Consider the following 15,627-nt stretch of genomic DNA (forward strand, 5'->3'; position numbering starts at 1 on the left):
AATGCAGTCTGAATCAGAAAGATATTGCAGAAATCTGAAAGAGTTTTAAGTTGAGTGTGTGGTCTGTTGTGACAAGAACATTTTGACTGGATCCAACATCCTATGATTACCTTGTAAGAGCCACCAGCCCACAACACTGACTTTTGGTCAGATCCCCACACTTCCTAAAGCAAAATGTCTCTCAACAAACCACTTCCTCCCTTCCTGCCATACTTTTCCTGGAAGCCAAATCTGGCCCGTCAGGATTCATTGTGTGGGGAGGAAAGAGGGGAACAAATCAACAGACCCTTTTTCAGTGGTGGAAAGTAACTAAGTACATTTACTCAAGTACTGTACTTAAGTACAATTTTGAGATACTTGTACTTTACTTGAGTATTTCCATTTGATGCTATTTTATACTTCCACTCCACTACATTTCAGAGGGAAATATTGTACTTTCTACTCCACTACATTTATTTGACAGCTTTAGTTACTTTTCAGATGGAGATTTGACACAATGGATAATATAACAAGCTTTTAAAATACAACACATTGTTAAAGATGAAACCAGTGGTTTCCAACCTTTTAGGCTTTTGACGTCTTACAAAAAGCAGTGTGTAGTCGGGTCACATTTCAGATGTCTATGAGTTGTTAACAGCTCCACCAAATAGTGATTTTTCCCTCTAAACCTCACATGGTTTCATTTCAATAAATGTTCAAATGATCCAATATTTCAGCAAAAATCAAAGATTAGAGAAAAAGTCCAAAAACTGAAAACAGATTTGTGTATCTGAACTTTGTTTTTTCTTCTTTCCTCTCCCATTAATCATCTCACGACCCCTCAGATTTATCTGGTGACCCTTTGGAGGGGCCCGACCCCTAGGTTGGGAACCACTGGACTAAACTAGCTAACTGTATATAAAGTAGTTCAAACTAGCTCCACCTCCAGCAGCTACAACAGTAACATGCTGCTTACACACTGATGCTTCAGTATTAATAATCTAATGATGTCATATATAATAAAATATCAGTCAGAGGGACCAAACCACTACTTTTACTTTAATACTTTAACTACATTTTGCTGCTAATACTTATGTACTTTTACTTAAGTAGGATTTTCCATGCAGGACTTTTACTTGTAATGGAGTATTTTTAAATTGCTGTATTGGTACTTTTACTTAAGTAAAGGATCAGAGTACTTCTTCCACCACTGCCCTCTTTATTATGAAAATGTCAAATGTATCTTGTTGTGCTAAGCAGCAGTTTATAACACTATCGCCACAATGTAATACAATCCACCAAATGTGGAATCTGTAAAGTATCAGTGGCTGACGTTAGCTCTCAATTTGTGGCTGCACTTACCCTGTCATGGTTGCAACTGCTCTGAAATTTAAGGTCAGGACAATAATCCCTAAATGGAAGCATTGTATTTGAAAAGTTTCAGGATGCACTGTCTGCTAATTTTAGCTGAATTATACGCTGATAAAAACGAATTATTCCACAATCGCTGCTTTTGAAAACGATGCATAAAGGTCATGGACTAGAGCTGCTGTTTGTGTTGCAGCTATGGCTACACGAGTGCCTTGAAAGCACTTGCTGCTGTTAACCGCTGGAAACAAGCAGTAAGCCTAAACCTCTAAAGTGGTCTGCCGCAATCTGCCAAACAGATCCTTTCTAAAGGGCAATTGTGGGGACTTGGCAGACAGTGTGCAGCTGTAGTAGCATGATAAGCATGAAACCTCTGTGTTAACGCTGCTAATCATTTGTCCGGAGAGGAACACTGGTCTGAAATGTGTCGCGCCTTTGTAGCGGCTGATAACATGTGATATGTTACTCTGAAAAGCCTCTGAAATCCATTCAAATTGTACCGTTATTTCCACTTGCCATGTGTCTCTACTTATTGTATCTTACCTATTTAATCAATGTTTAGACTGATGGAATGAATGTCTTAGGACCATTTAGTAGTACTTTGATATGCCTTAGGTGTTTTGTAGGTTGTAAATGTTACTGTATAATACATGCACTTTTTCAAATCTAGACGTGCTAGTAAACATATATTTTAAATACTATCTGCTTAGTGTCTGGGCCCCTATTCTCAAGCTTCAGATAGCTTATCAGGGTGTCCCATTACACATATCTCCATTATGTCTCATATGATTGTACTTGTATTTTAACTGATTTGTGAATAAACTGAACTGAACTGATAAAATGTCCCTCTAAATGGGTTGAAAATGTAATAAATCTGTTCACGAAATAAACTGTTGGATGACGTAATAACATCAGATTATTACATTAACTGACGATTATTACTTCATATGGGGTGTTATATATTAGCATATTTTTAACTGATGATGTAACAATAACATTGGCTAATAAGGAAACTACTCGTAACAAGAAGAATGTAATGACTTGAGTTGTTGAGTCAGCCACTTATGAAGTATCACTCACCAGTTAATGTAATAATGTGATGTTACATTATCCAGAATTTATACCATTAACAGGTTTTATTACATTTTCAACCCATTTAGAGGGAGGTTTTTATTACATTCAGCGGTGGAAGAAGTACTCTGATCCTTTACTTAAGTAAAAGTACCAATACAGCAATGTAAAAATACTCCATTACAAGTAAAAGTCCTGCATGAAAAATCCTACTTAAGTAAAAGTACATAAGTATTAGCAGCAAAATGTAGTTAAAGTATTAAAGTAAAAGTAGTGGTTTGGTCCCTCTGACTGATATTTTATTATATATGACATCATTAGATTATTAATACTGAAGCATCAGTGTGTAAGCAGCATGTTACTGTTGTAGCTGCTGGAGGTGGAGCTAGTTTGAACTACTTTATATACAGTTAGCTAGTTTAGTCCAGTGGTTCCCAACCTAGGGGTCGGGCCCCTCCAAAGGGTCACCGGATAAATCTGAGGGGTCGTGAGATGATTAATGGGAGAGGAAAGAAGAAAAAACAAAGTTCTGATACACAAATCTGTTTTCAGTTTTTGATGTTATCCCACACTTATTATATTATCAGTTGCTACTAGGGTGAGACTGCTACATCAGGCTGATCTGCTTTTTATATCAGATATCAGCCAGTCACACATTCCACCTCTGATATGATGGAGGTTCCTCCCTGACCACAGCTACAGAAAACCAGCTACAGTCTGGAAAACCTCACATGCCATTTTAGTTTCTTTGCACATTTTATTTATCCATTTTGTATATAGTTTCTTCATTTAAAGACAGTAATGCGGTGGGTCACTCTGCCTTAAAGAGCTGCTAACCCTACAAGAAGTTGGGTTTCAGTGGAGAGTTTCAGTGTCCCATGATGGTCTAAATGCTGTTTCAGATGCTTTTCCACTCTTTTGAGAATAGAGACACACTGACTATCGGTACAAAATATGGGCTATCAGCGAGTTTAGTCTAAAAATATCAGTATTAAAAAAAACAAACATTATCAGACAAACCCTAGTTCCTACACTCCTGAGTGTTTTTCTCTAGCTGGGTCAACAAGTCTATTTTTCTTCCGATCTGTACAAGTGGACCCTCCACTACAACAAATATGTGGATTTCCCCTTCTCTCCATTGCTGCCTTCCAGTGTGGGATGTTTGAACTGGAGTACCCCATGCTACAATCTGACCATCCACCAACTTCTTTTGTTTGTTCGCTGCCAAAACGTACTGCAGGCCCGGTGAATCACTGCCGTTACACAACAGATTTACTGCCTTCTCTAAAGCAAAAGACTGCGAGTCTACAGCAGAGAGACACTGGAGCAAGCTGTAGTGGAAAGTGATAGGGTTTATCCTTTAATAGCTCCGAATCGATGGGGAGATACAATCAGGCCGGTGTAGGGATTCTCTCCAGGAGGTGAAAGGTAATTTAAGCTTCTCAAAATGAAACACCGAGAGAGACTGCACTGCAAAAAAAAATATGAAGGCAGTTCAACTTCAAAACAGAAGTTTCCTTGCTGCCTTAAACTTGTGAGTTGACTGAAGTAGTGCTGCATAGTTAGGTCAAAGATCATTAGTTAGTTGTTCTAATGTAGAAAAGCTAACTGAGTGAACTTAAAACAATAAGTTCAATCAACAAATGTCTAGTCATGCTGATTCATGTTTCCAAGTTGAATGCATTAATTGATGAACTGAAATTCTTATAATATTTTTTCACAAGGTTTGCTAGGTTTAAGTTTGAGTTCCTCTTGTATCACATGATTAATACACAGTTCAGCATATAGTCTGCAGCTGCAATACACTTACTTGTAGTGGATTGTACTTGCCATGTGCATCAGAGAGAAACTTACTTGATTGTGAATTCCCAGATACATAGATAAGATAGATAGTAGATTTTATCATGTTTTTTGGGTTTTTTTAATCAGAAATTGACCTATGATTCACCAAACATACATACATAACAAGTCTCTATCTAATTTTAAGTCACAAGATGTGAACTCATGAAGTCATGAAGCTCATAACTAGCACTTTTAAGTTGAAACTGACAAACACATCTATATACATTGTGTTAATGGATAAAGATGAGTTGATTTCGCTAAATTGCACTATGAGTTTTTACAGTGTGGGGCTATACAGCAGATCCATAGGGCTTTTACCACAAATACTCATCTGAAACCAGGATTCCTCATTTTGCCACTGAACTAAAATGAAAGCTGCTGTAGACCTAACAGAATATCGTCTGCATGACTGGGCAGAAAGAAAGTGCAGCAAGAAACCGAAACATTTCTGAGACCTCTAAAACTCAAGTACTGAATGGTGATGTTAGGTGTGATGTCAAACAAAACAGAAATATTCAAATAATATTCCTACCATACCTCATTTTATGAGAGTTTTTAAGTAAAATTGGCTTGTCATCATCAATTCAGACAGCAGAAATGTGTGTCACGATATTAAAATATCTTCATATCATCACGATATGATTCCACTGAAAGACGATAAACGATAATATTGAATTATCACCCAGCACTACAGGAGACACAGATGATTTTGGTGACAACTTAATAGTAAATGTATGGGTGTAACAGATTTATTGTGTCATCCAAATTCACCCAAAGGATCACGGTTTGGGTTTGACTATTGGAGTTTGCATTGGCCCCTGCGGGTGTGTATTGGAGAGCAGCGGCCCCTGCAAACTACATAAAGCTGCAACTAATATAACAAGCTTTTAAAATACAACACATTGTTAAAGATGAAACCAGTGGTTTCCAACCTTTTTGGCTTTTGACGTCTTACAAAAAGCAGTGTGTAGTGTGTTTTTCCCTCTAAACCTCACATGGTTTCATTTCAATAAATGTTCAAATCATCCAATATTTCAGCAAAAATCAAAGATTAGAGAAAAGGTCCAAAAACTGAAAACAGATTTGTGTATCAGAGCTTTGTTTTTTCTTCTTTCCTCTCCCATTAATCATCTCACGACCCCTCAGATTTTTCTGGTGACCCTTTGGAGGGGCCTGACCCCTAGGTTGGGAACCACTGGACTAAACTAGCTAACTGTATATAAAGTAGTTCCCAAACTAGCTCCACCTCCAGCAGCTACAACAGTAACATGCTGCTTACACACTGATGCTTCAGTATTAATAATCTAATGATGTCATATATAATAAAATATCAGTCAGAAGGACCAAACCACTACTTTTACTTTAATACTTTAACTACATGTTGCTGCTAATACTTATGTACTTTTAAAGTAGGATTAAGTAGGATTTTTCATGCAGGACTTTTACTTGTAATGGAGTATTTTTACATTGCTTCTTCCACCACTGCATCTAACACAATTTAAATAACAGCTATAGTTTAAAATAGCCTGCAAATTTAGACTACAGTTCATTGGTGCCATTAGCCAAAATCATTAATCACTGACCACGTTTACATGCACACAAAATGCAACTGTAGCCTAACGATGAGAAAGACAATAATGTGAGTAGGGCAGGACACATACTGTATGTAAACACCTTACTCTGATAATGTTGGCGCCATTATGCTCTCAGTGGGAGTAAACTTAATCACAGTAACATATGAGTAGCTACTCTTTTTCTGCTGAGTTAGCACTAATGTTGTCTCAGTTTTTCGTCATTTCCGTTTGAATACTGGCAAAACACACGTCACATGATATTGTCATTGTACAGAATCATGTAAACCGATTAACTTAAATTGCACTATTGTCTTAATGGAGTATTGGCAATAGTCACCGAGCATGTAAACGCCTCTTCCCAGCCCAATATCTGGCAACAGGCTAGCTTTTGAGTCTATAACCTGTTGATAACACACACGTGATAAAAGCAAAACAATATCGTCACACATTAAATTCCATGCACGTTAATGATATGAAAGCCAGCGGCTAACTTACTGAGGACCCAGCCCAGAAGGGACAGGAGTTTCGGATGGGTGGCGAGTTGCTGAGGGACAGAGCTCCGAAAGACAGCGCCACCATGGAGCCGCCGAGCAGCAGCTGCAGCAAGCCCAGCGAGAGCAGCGGCCGGCCGGGCAGCAGCGACCGAGAGGCGCCGCCGGCCATGCGCGAGGAGGCGGACAAGCCGCGCGGTCGGCTTCGGTAAGAAGACGGCTCTGCCAGCTGCGAAGCCCCGGCTACCGGACAGCAGGACCCCGGCAGCACTACCGGGAGCGACATCTGAGGCTCGGCAGGCAGGAGGGGGGGGGGGGGAAACAACAGCTAAAGCCCCGGAGCCTGAACTAAACGGAGAAGCGTCGGGTCGTTTTACGGATTCGAGGGCGGATCCTCGGAGAGTTTAGTGGAGCTGGTCGGCAGTCCTGCCATGATGGTCTCCAGTTTTAAATAACTGCTCGCGGACGGGGCTTGTATTGACTTTCACATACTTTGGCAGCGGGACCAGAAAAGCCAGGGAGGAGGAGGAGGAGGAGGAGGAGGAGGAGGAGGAGGAGGGGGAGCAGAGCAGAGCCATGTGTAGTAGCCTATCTAAACAAGCTATCTACTGGTGCTTTAAAAAGGCTGAAAAAGTATTCAAATAAACGATCTAAATTCAGTTTTGAAATGTCTGCTACCTGAATCAGAGGTTTTATTTTTTCATCATGCAGTGGCAGGTTTCTTTAGAGGACGATTAGTAAAAAAAATTCCTCCATATCTGCTTTACTAAACATTTGACTTGATGTCCCTTATCATTTAACTTCTTTTTCATATTGGACACATCGTTGTCTCATTACTGCTTTTACTTTGCACACTCTCATACTGTTGTGATCCATACTTTTTCTCATACTTGTAATTCTTATGTCAACATGTTTTAGTGTTGAAAGTATATGTCTAAGCCTCTTTTGCTACTGTATATTCTTACCAGAGGTGTGACCAAGTCAACTTTGCTCAAGTCTCAAGTCAAGTCCCAAGTCTAAATGATTACCAAGTCAAGCCCATGTCATTAATGTCAAGTCTCAAGTCTAAATGTAGAACAGCAAGTCAGGTCAGAACAAATCAAGAGTCCAGTATCAATTTAATATCTTAAAGAAAACTTTTCAGTGCAATATGGTTTTAATAGGATAAAAACTTGGTAAGAACATTTGGCCTCATTCACCAACCGTTCTTAAGAAGAAATCTCTTCTTAAAACCCACTTACGCAGTTTTCAGGACGATTCTGACATTCACCAATGTTTTCTTATTTGGGATTTGTTCTTAGGTAAGAACAGAATCTACGCACACTCAAGAGCACACTTACGCACATTTGAGTGCTGACATGTTTGTGCAAAATAAGTGGTTATTGTGTTTCCTTCAATTCTACAGTTGTATAATATTATAGGATTTAAATTACAATAATATTTTTTATCATTTATAATATTTTCTAATAATTATTTTACAGTATTATGGTCTTTTAAAATAAATAAACACTACACTAACACTTCAATTAATATCAATTATGTTAATTGGGATCCCATGCATCTTTTTTTTCTGTTATTTTATATCCACTACTTCCTGCAGCAGTACCTCCACTTCAAAACTATTGAAGTTTTTTTTTTACGAGTCTGGTGCTCCACCCTCTTTAGACTTTTGTTTGGGCGTTCTTGACTTCTCTCAACTTTTCTTTTCAATTTCTGTGTGATTTCTGTGTGCACACGGCCCTGCGGTCTCATGCCCTTTTATGGGGATTGGCGGGGCGTTTACCTATATGCTAATTAGGATCACCCGGCACGCGCTTTCAATTTACGAGGACAATGGGATTCATCGTTATAAGAACACAGGTGCGAACAATTCTGCGGTTTAAGAACATGTCATGAATCTGACGTAGACTTTTCTTAGGACCTTTCTCAAGAACAAATTGAAGAAAAAACTTAGGAAGATGTTGCTGAATGAGGCCCATTGTGAGTTTGATTCCTATAATCAGTTTCAACTTCAATAAATTCAATCATTCCATGCAACAGAATTCAAAGTCCCAAGTCACCAGAACCCAAGTCAAGTCATGTCTCAAGTCTTCTCTTCATGCATCAAGTCAAGTCTCAAGTGATTAAAATTGTGACTCGAGTCCAAGTCATGTGACTCGAGTCCCCACCTCTGATTCTTACTTATACTCTATTTATTGTATCCTATTACTATTTTCTGCTGCAATGACACAATTTTCGCACGGGGATCAATAATGTTTTCCCAGTCTGACCTGACCTGACCTGACCTGACCTGACCTGACCTGACCTGACCTGACCTGACCTGACTTGACTTGACTTGACTTGACTTGACTTGACTTGACTTGACCTGACCTGACCTGACTTGACTTGACTTGACTTGACCTGACCTGACCTGACCTGACCTGACCTGACCTGACCTGACCTGACCTGACCTGACCTGACCTGACCTGACTTGACTTGACTTGACTTGACCTGATCTGACCTGACCTGACTTGACCAGATCTGATCTGACCTGACCTGATCTGATCTGATCTGATCTGACCCGACCTGATCGGCCAATTTCAAGTCTATCTTTCTGTCTCCCGCTCCAGTTGTCTGGAGTTCTTATAATCCTAGTGTTCTCCTTCCCTCCAACTCTCTGTTGTTATGCAGCATGTCTTGTCGTGTTATGGTATACTATGAATTTACCTCATAAAGATATGTCAGCCTTAAAAGGTGGTAAACACCAATCCGCAAATAAATTGGAGGGTGAAGTGGGTTTAGGTGGGTGTTTCCTCCACTATCCCTGTTCCAGACACAATGCCAAGGTAAAGAGGGAACTTGATTGCATTAGAAATGTTGTAGCCTAAATGTCAAGGACAAACTGTACTGGTTCAGCCTAGAACCATGACTACAGCATGCCTCAATATCTGACCTGTTACTGTCATATTTCTTGGTCTTTATCTGTTTTTATTGGATTTCAATTATGCATACAAATATTTCAGACATCATTTCAATCATGAATCAGGTGATGCTGGGTTCATGAACATTTTGCTGAAAATATTTGTCCAAAAGCTAGTTAGGCGAGGCCAAGAATAGAACATAAAGAATCTGCTCCAGGGTATAAGTTAGAGTTTTGCAGCGGTGAGGTGAGTCCTTTGTACAACTTTAAAGCAGTATTCCACTTAGCTTTAACATGGGGGTTATTTGGCACTTGACCGCCATGAAAACCAGAATATAAACTAATCACCAAGACCGGATGCAGCTGGACGAGTTTGTAGTGTTCAGATTTTTACTTCCCATTCATTTGAATGAAGCCATTAAAATAGACTGAAAACTGACATTTAACACATTGGTGAACAGATTCAACAACAGATCAACTGACTGTTGGTCCAATGTTTTAGAACATAATTTCCCCAAACAGCATTTTTATTGATAGAAGACAACATAGCGGAGGGATACCATTTAGGAGAGGTAGTTCCTGTTTGGGAGACCGGATCTACTTTTATTTTTAAATACTAATTTTAGTGTAAAGCAAGAATAGAAATACAAAATGACGACGGACCCAGGACTGCTTTGTTGTCTTAAAAGCAGGATCTGTTGTTGAATATTTTTAGATTAGATTAGATTAGATTAGATTAGATTCAACTTTATTGTCATTGCACAGAGTACAAGTAAGACAACGAAATGCAGTTTAGCATCTAACCAGAAGTGCAAAAGAAGCGGTAAAAGTGCAGTGCAATGTAATGTACATATGTATAATATATAAATAGAATAAGCTATAAGTGTAGTATGAATGTGCTATACAGTATGAACAGTATGAACAGAATGAACAGTATGAACAGAGTGGTATGAATACGCTAAGTATATAAATAGAATAAACTGTAAGGGGTAGTATGAGTGTGCTAAGATAAATAACAGTATAAATAACAGATAAATAAGATAAATAACAGTATGAACAGTATAGTATGAGTGTGGGTATGAAATGGAAGAAATATACAGTATATATATAATATATACTGTATGTTGTATGTATGAATATATTCACCAACGTGTTAAATTTAAGTTTTCAGTCTATTTTCATGGCCTCATTCAAATGAATGGGAAGTAAAAATCCGAACGCTACAAACTCATCCAGCTGCATCCGATCTTGGTGAGTAGATTCTGGTTTTCAGGGTGGTCAAGTGCCAAATAAAACTAAGTGGAATATTGCTTTAACCCTTTAGTAAAAAGCCCCTCTGTTCTGTGAAACAGTTGCGGTCAGAGCTCTGGGTAAACATCTACACAAAACCAACCTAACCCTAAACACTTGGAAAAAATTTTGAATTTTTTTTTTTTAATGGGAGTCTATGGTGGCCACCTGTATCTCCGGAACGGAAGGTCGGATCGACTCGGGACCAACTTCTGTCTAATGGTTTTTGGGGACGCTGAACACGCCAGTCTTGGTCCCGAGTCTCTACGACTTTCCATTCCCGAGATACAGAACTGGTTAAGTTGTATCAGGCGGTGCCTATAGCACAAGGGGATGATGAAACGGTTATTAGTTTAATAAACCAAAGTTTCAGTGAGTATTTTCCCCAACACTGTCCATGCACAACACTAATCCGCTCTGAAAAGGATGAAAGGTTAAAAAAAAAAAAAACACTCTGACCACAGTCTATGTTGAAATAACTACCTGGGGATGATTCATGTGTAACCTTCTCACCTCATCCTTGACTATGACAGCAGCAGTGATATATATATCTTCAACAATGAGTGTTACTGTGTAAGCCCATGTGACACCAGTCTTGACCAGGCCGTGGCCGGAGTGGTTCATACCCACCATCTTCTCAACCGTCACTAAATCTCTCCTGACAACGTGCCAGGAGACCTTAGCAAACAATAGAATTCTTGTTTCGGTTTACAAGGCAGTGCTTGTGACCTTTTGTTGCCTGAAGCTGTTAATTCATGCAGATCTATTGTTTTTCATCATTCTCTTATTGGTTTTGTGGGATGAGGTCGGTAGCTCCTAAGTGTAGTGACAGTGGAATGTCACACAGGGGCGGACTTAGTGATTTGGGGGCCCTAGGCAAAGGCAAGCAAGGGGCCCCCTGAATCCCAACTCTCTCCCATTTTTAATCCATCCTTTCTATATATTACCTTCAAGCTGGGGCTGAGAAAAGAATGCATGCAAGGGCACTTTTTTGTTTTTCTTTCCCACTGGTGTACCTTTGTTTTTTTTTGTGTTACTTCTCTCTCAGATACTGATGTAGTAGTAGGGCTGAACGATTTTGAAAAAATATCTAATTGCGATTATTTTGACAGATATTTCAATTGCGATATGATTTGTGATATAGAGGGAATGATCATTTTACATCATTATTCTCATTTTCATTGAAAAACGTATTAAAATGATTGATTTTTTTGATTGTGATTTTTGCGGGGATCTGTACCAACCAAAGATGTTTTCTTAAGTCTGTAGAATATGATGTGTAGGCCAGGACATCTCTGCAGCACCACAATATGGGCCATATTGCGATTTCGATACAATTTTGATTAATTGTTCAGCCCTATATAGTAGCAAGCAATATGAGCTTAAAGTGGCAAAATCACACTAGATACGGAATAGTCCACTATAGCCTGAGTGATTGGTGGGGGGGGGTGACCATGACTCAAGATTGAAATCATTTATTGTAACAAAGAGAGGGGTGTACATTTCTTTTATATTGATTAAAAATAAGTTTACATTAGTTCTGTTCTTGTCTTCTGTGGGGCCTTCTGGCTGCCGGGGCCCCAAGGCAGTCGACTACCTTTGCCTAATGGTAAGACCGCCCCTGATGTCACATGTGAAAACCCCACATGACCTCAAAGTACATGTGGTTTGTGGACACATATTGGTTTTCGTATGTGAACATTTTAAATTTCCCATTGACATTTTCACCTGTGAATTGTCTGTTTGGAAGTTTTCACATGTGAAAAAAATACTGACATATCTAACTATGGAAGCCCATTCCTGCCACTCAGTAAAATAAAAAATGTTTTTTTTTTTTTAAAAAGAGGTTTTTTTCACAGAATTCTGACGTTATTTCTCACAATTCTGACTTTTTATCTCACAATTTTGACTTTATATGTCAGAATTCAGAGGTTTTTTTTCTTGTGTGCAAAAAATTCTGAGATATAAAGTCAGAATTCTGAGAAAAAAAGTCAGAATTGTGTCATTTTTTATTTTACTGAGTGGCAGAAATGGGCTTCCATATCTAACGGCGGGTGAAAATGTGAAAAAGAAAGTTCACGTGGAAAAGGAAAATACACTTCACCACATGATTTCGGAATACAACGTGAGAAAAATTGTTCACATATGAAAACCAACATTTTTGTCGCCCTTACAACTTTTTTGTAAGAGCGACAACCCCTAAGTCAGTCACTCTTCAGCATGTGAGACCCTGAGCCCGTCACATGATGCCTACCTGACAGTCCTACTACATATCAAAGGAGTCTTGACCAGCATGCACACCTTTTACAGCTCATGTCACAGAGAGCTAACAGACGGTTATGTGTATTCCCCCCGCTATGGGACCTGAGGAGAACTCCACTGGTCAAAACGGCTCCAGGCTATTTGGCCTCCACAGCTGTCCCTCCTTTGTCTCATGGAGTCATGGTCCCTCCATACCCAGACAGTGAAACTCAGAACCTTCCCTCCAAAAGACTGTGAAAAAAAAGTGGCAGGGAGAATGTGAAAAGAATGTGATTTCATTGTTAATCTTGATTTTGACTTCTTTGGTATTGATTCTTCCTTTATCCATTTTTGTGATTGAAGTACAGGAAATGTACCATTTTCAGGTTACTTTCTCTGCACATATGAAATATCAGTGATATCAAAAATATCATGTTTGATATCATTCTAACAGAATAAATAAGCTTGGTTATACTGATGCCTTGACCCTAAAGAATTATGACAATTCTTAGATTTGTCTTCTACATCATGTGATTCTCAACCTTTTTCATATCAAGGACCCCTAATTTAGTCCACATAGGACCATGGACCCCCATTTGATGAGATTTTGTCTCTCAGACCCAAATCTGAGAATATTTTTATTGTTAGATATGATTTTGTCCAGAATTCCATGACTATTTGTATTAGTATTAGTGTAGTAGGTAGAGAGATAACAGTGAAACTATGATCAAAACAGTCATTCTTCTACATTCTCTAATTGTAAATGAAATAATGGAAAAGTTTAACAATTCATCAATTTGCTGGGGACCCCCTGGGACCCCCTCAAGGTCCCCTGGAGGTCCCCGGACCCCATGTTGAGAACCAACTCACACTTAAGAGTGTGAACGCAGGACTAGAACCCACCTGTGAATTTGAATTAACCAGTGACAACAAATCCCAGTCAGAGACTTGACCTCTGACACTGCCCCTGACCTTCCACCTTTATAAGCTCTTGGTCAGCTTCAATTCAAAGAGTTCTGATAGCTGCCACCAGGCCAGCTGTCAAAGGAAACAAAGATCACAAACTGCAGCCTTTAAAAAAAACACAACAGAAATCAACTGACGCCTCAAGCCTATGGAACCAAATCCAGAATGGACTCGAGCCAGGACAGGACGGCCACACCATCTTCAGTCAGAAAACCTGACTCAGTAGCACTCACATCAGCAGAGTCAGTTGATTTGAATGCTCAATTGGAACAACTGAGTTAATGTCTTATACAGTGGTGGAAGAAGTACTCTGATCCTTTACTTCAGTAAAAGTACAAATACAGCAATGTAAAAATACTCCATTACAAGTAAAAGTCCTGCATGAAAAATCCTACCTAAGTAAAAGTACATAAGTATTAGCAGCAAAATGTAGTTAAAGTATTAAAGTAAAAGTAGTGGTTTGGTCCCTCTGACTGATATTTTATTATATATGACATCATTAGATTATTAATACTGAAGCATCAGTGTGTAAGCAGCATGTTACTGTTGTAGCTGCTGGAAGTGGAGCTAGTTTGAACTACTTTATATACAGTTAGCTAGTTTAGTCCAGTGGTTCCCAACCTAGGGGTCGGGCCCAGGAAAGAAGAAAAAACAAAGTTCTGATACACAAATCTGTTTTCAGTTTTTGGACTTTTTCTCTAATTTTTTATTTTTGCTGAAATATTGGATCATTTGAACATTTATTGAAATGAAACCATGTGAGGTTTAGAGGGAAAAATCACTATTTGGTGGAGCTGTTAACAACTCATAGACATCTGAAATGTGACCCGACTACACACTGCTTTTTGTAAGACGTCAAAAGCCAAAAAGGTTGGAAACCACTGGTTTCATCTTTAACAATGTGTTGTATTTTAAAAGCTTGTTATATTATCCATTGTGTCAAATCTCCATCTGAAAAGTAACTAAAGCTGTCAAATAAATGTAGTGGAGTAGAAAGTACAATATTTCCCTCTGAAATGTAGTGGAGTGGAAGTATAAAGTAGCATCAAATGGAAATACTCAAGTAAAGTACAAGTATGTACTTGTTGTACTTAAGTACAGTACTTGAGTAAATGTACTTAGTTACTTTCCACCACTGGTCTTATATAGGCTTTGCCATCATCCACGGCTCTCCACACTTGGTCAGTGAATTAGTGTGTTTTGTTGTGCTTTTGTTTGTCTGTCTTTTGTGTTAATAGTTCCAAAAAGACCTACAGTATATTTACACCATCATTTAGTGCAAATCTGAACTACAGCTGATTGATTTGCAACAAATCATGGTGTATAGGTCTTTCTATTCACAGTGTGATTGTTTGGCTGTTTTTGTTTTGGAACTCTAAAGAACAGGTCCCCATTGACTTCAGTTGTTTTGGAGAAGGCTGCTACCAAGTTGTGCTGCAGCCTCCCTGTGTGTTATATGGACTAACAAATTTCACCTGTGTTTCATTTGGCATGAGGGTGAGTAGATGATGACAGAATTTTCATTTTTGGGTGAGCTATTCCTTTAAACTAGTAAACTTGTTACCTACCTCTTCACTTGTCATTGTGGGACATGTAACCTTCAGCGGGAGAAAGGCCTGGCAAAGTGAGACTGTTAACTGGTGAGACTTCTCTGTAGGTACGTTTAGCCTAGCTGTTAGCCTTTATGCACGGTGCTTTGTAATGTTTGTCCTTAGTAGGCCTCCGTAGTGCAGTGGTTTTGCTGTGTGTTATTTACAAGTCCATTGTGGTTTCTGTCACCCTCTAGTGGTCAGAAAATGTCACTTATTGCAGCTTTAATTAATAAAATTCAGTGTTAGAGGTGTTACAAATGTGGTTCCTTGGTGTGCTCTTTTTTTGGCAGTCATGCAGACTGTATTCTGATAGG

The 15,627-nt window shown here is 38.9% G+C and overlaps 1 protein-coding gene across 1 annotated transcript in view; it reads right to left on the minus strand.

Moving 5' to 3' along the window:
* The window catches only part of fam189a2 (family with sequence similarity 189 member A2), a 30,442-nt gene extending 23,619 nt beyond the window's left edge, over positions 1-6,823 (minus strand). The window contains exon 1 of the mRNA XM_071512247.1: positions 6,330-6,823. Coding sequence (XP_071368348.1) covers positions 6,330-6,611 — 282 coding nt within the window. The 5' untranslated portion in view covers positions 6,612-6,823. The remainder of the gene's footprint in view (positions 1-6,329) is intronic.
* Between the last annotated feature and the right edge of the window lie 8,804 nt (positions 6,824-15,627).

The sequence above is a fragment of the Centroberyx affinis genome, unplaced genomic scaffold, assembly GCF_046629955.1.
Source record: "Centroberyx affinis isolate AG114_WGS23_722 - 3 ecotype Tasmania unplaced genomic scaffold, CSIRO-AGI_Caff_v1 ptg006192l_1, whole genome shotgun sequence".
Taxonomy (NCBI): Eukaryota; Metazoa; Chordata; class Actinopteri; order Beryciformes; family Berycidae; genus Centroberyx; species Centroberyx affinis.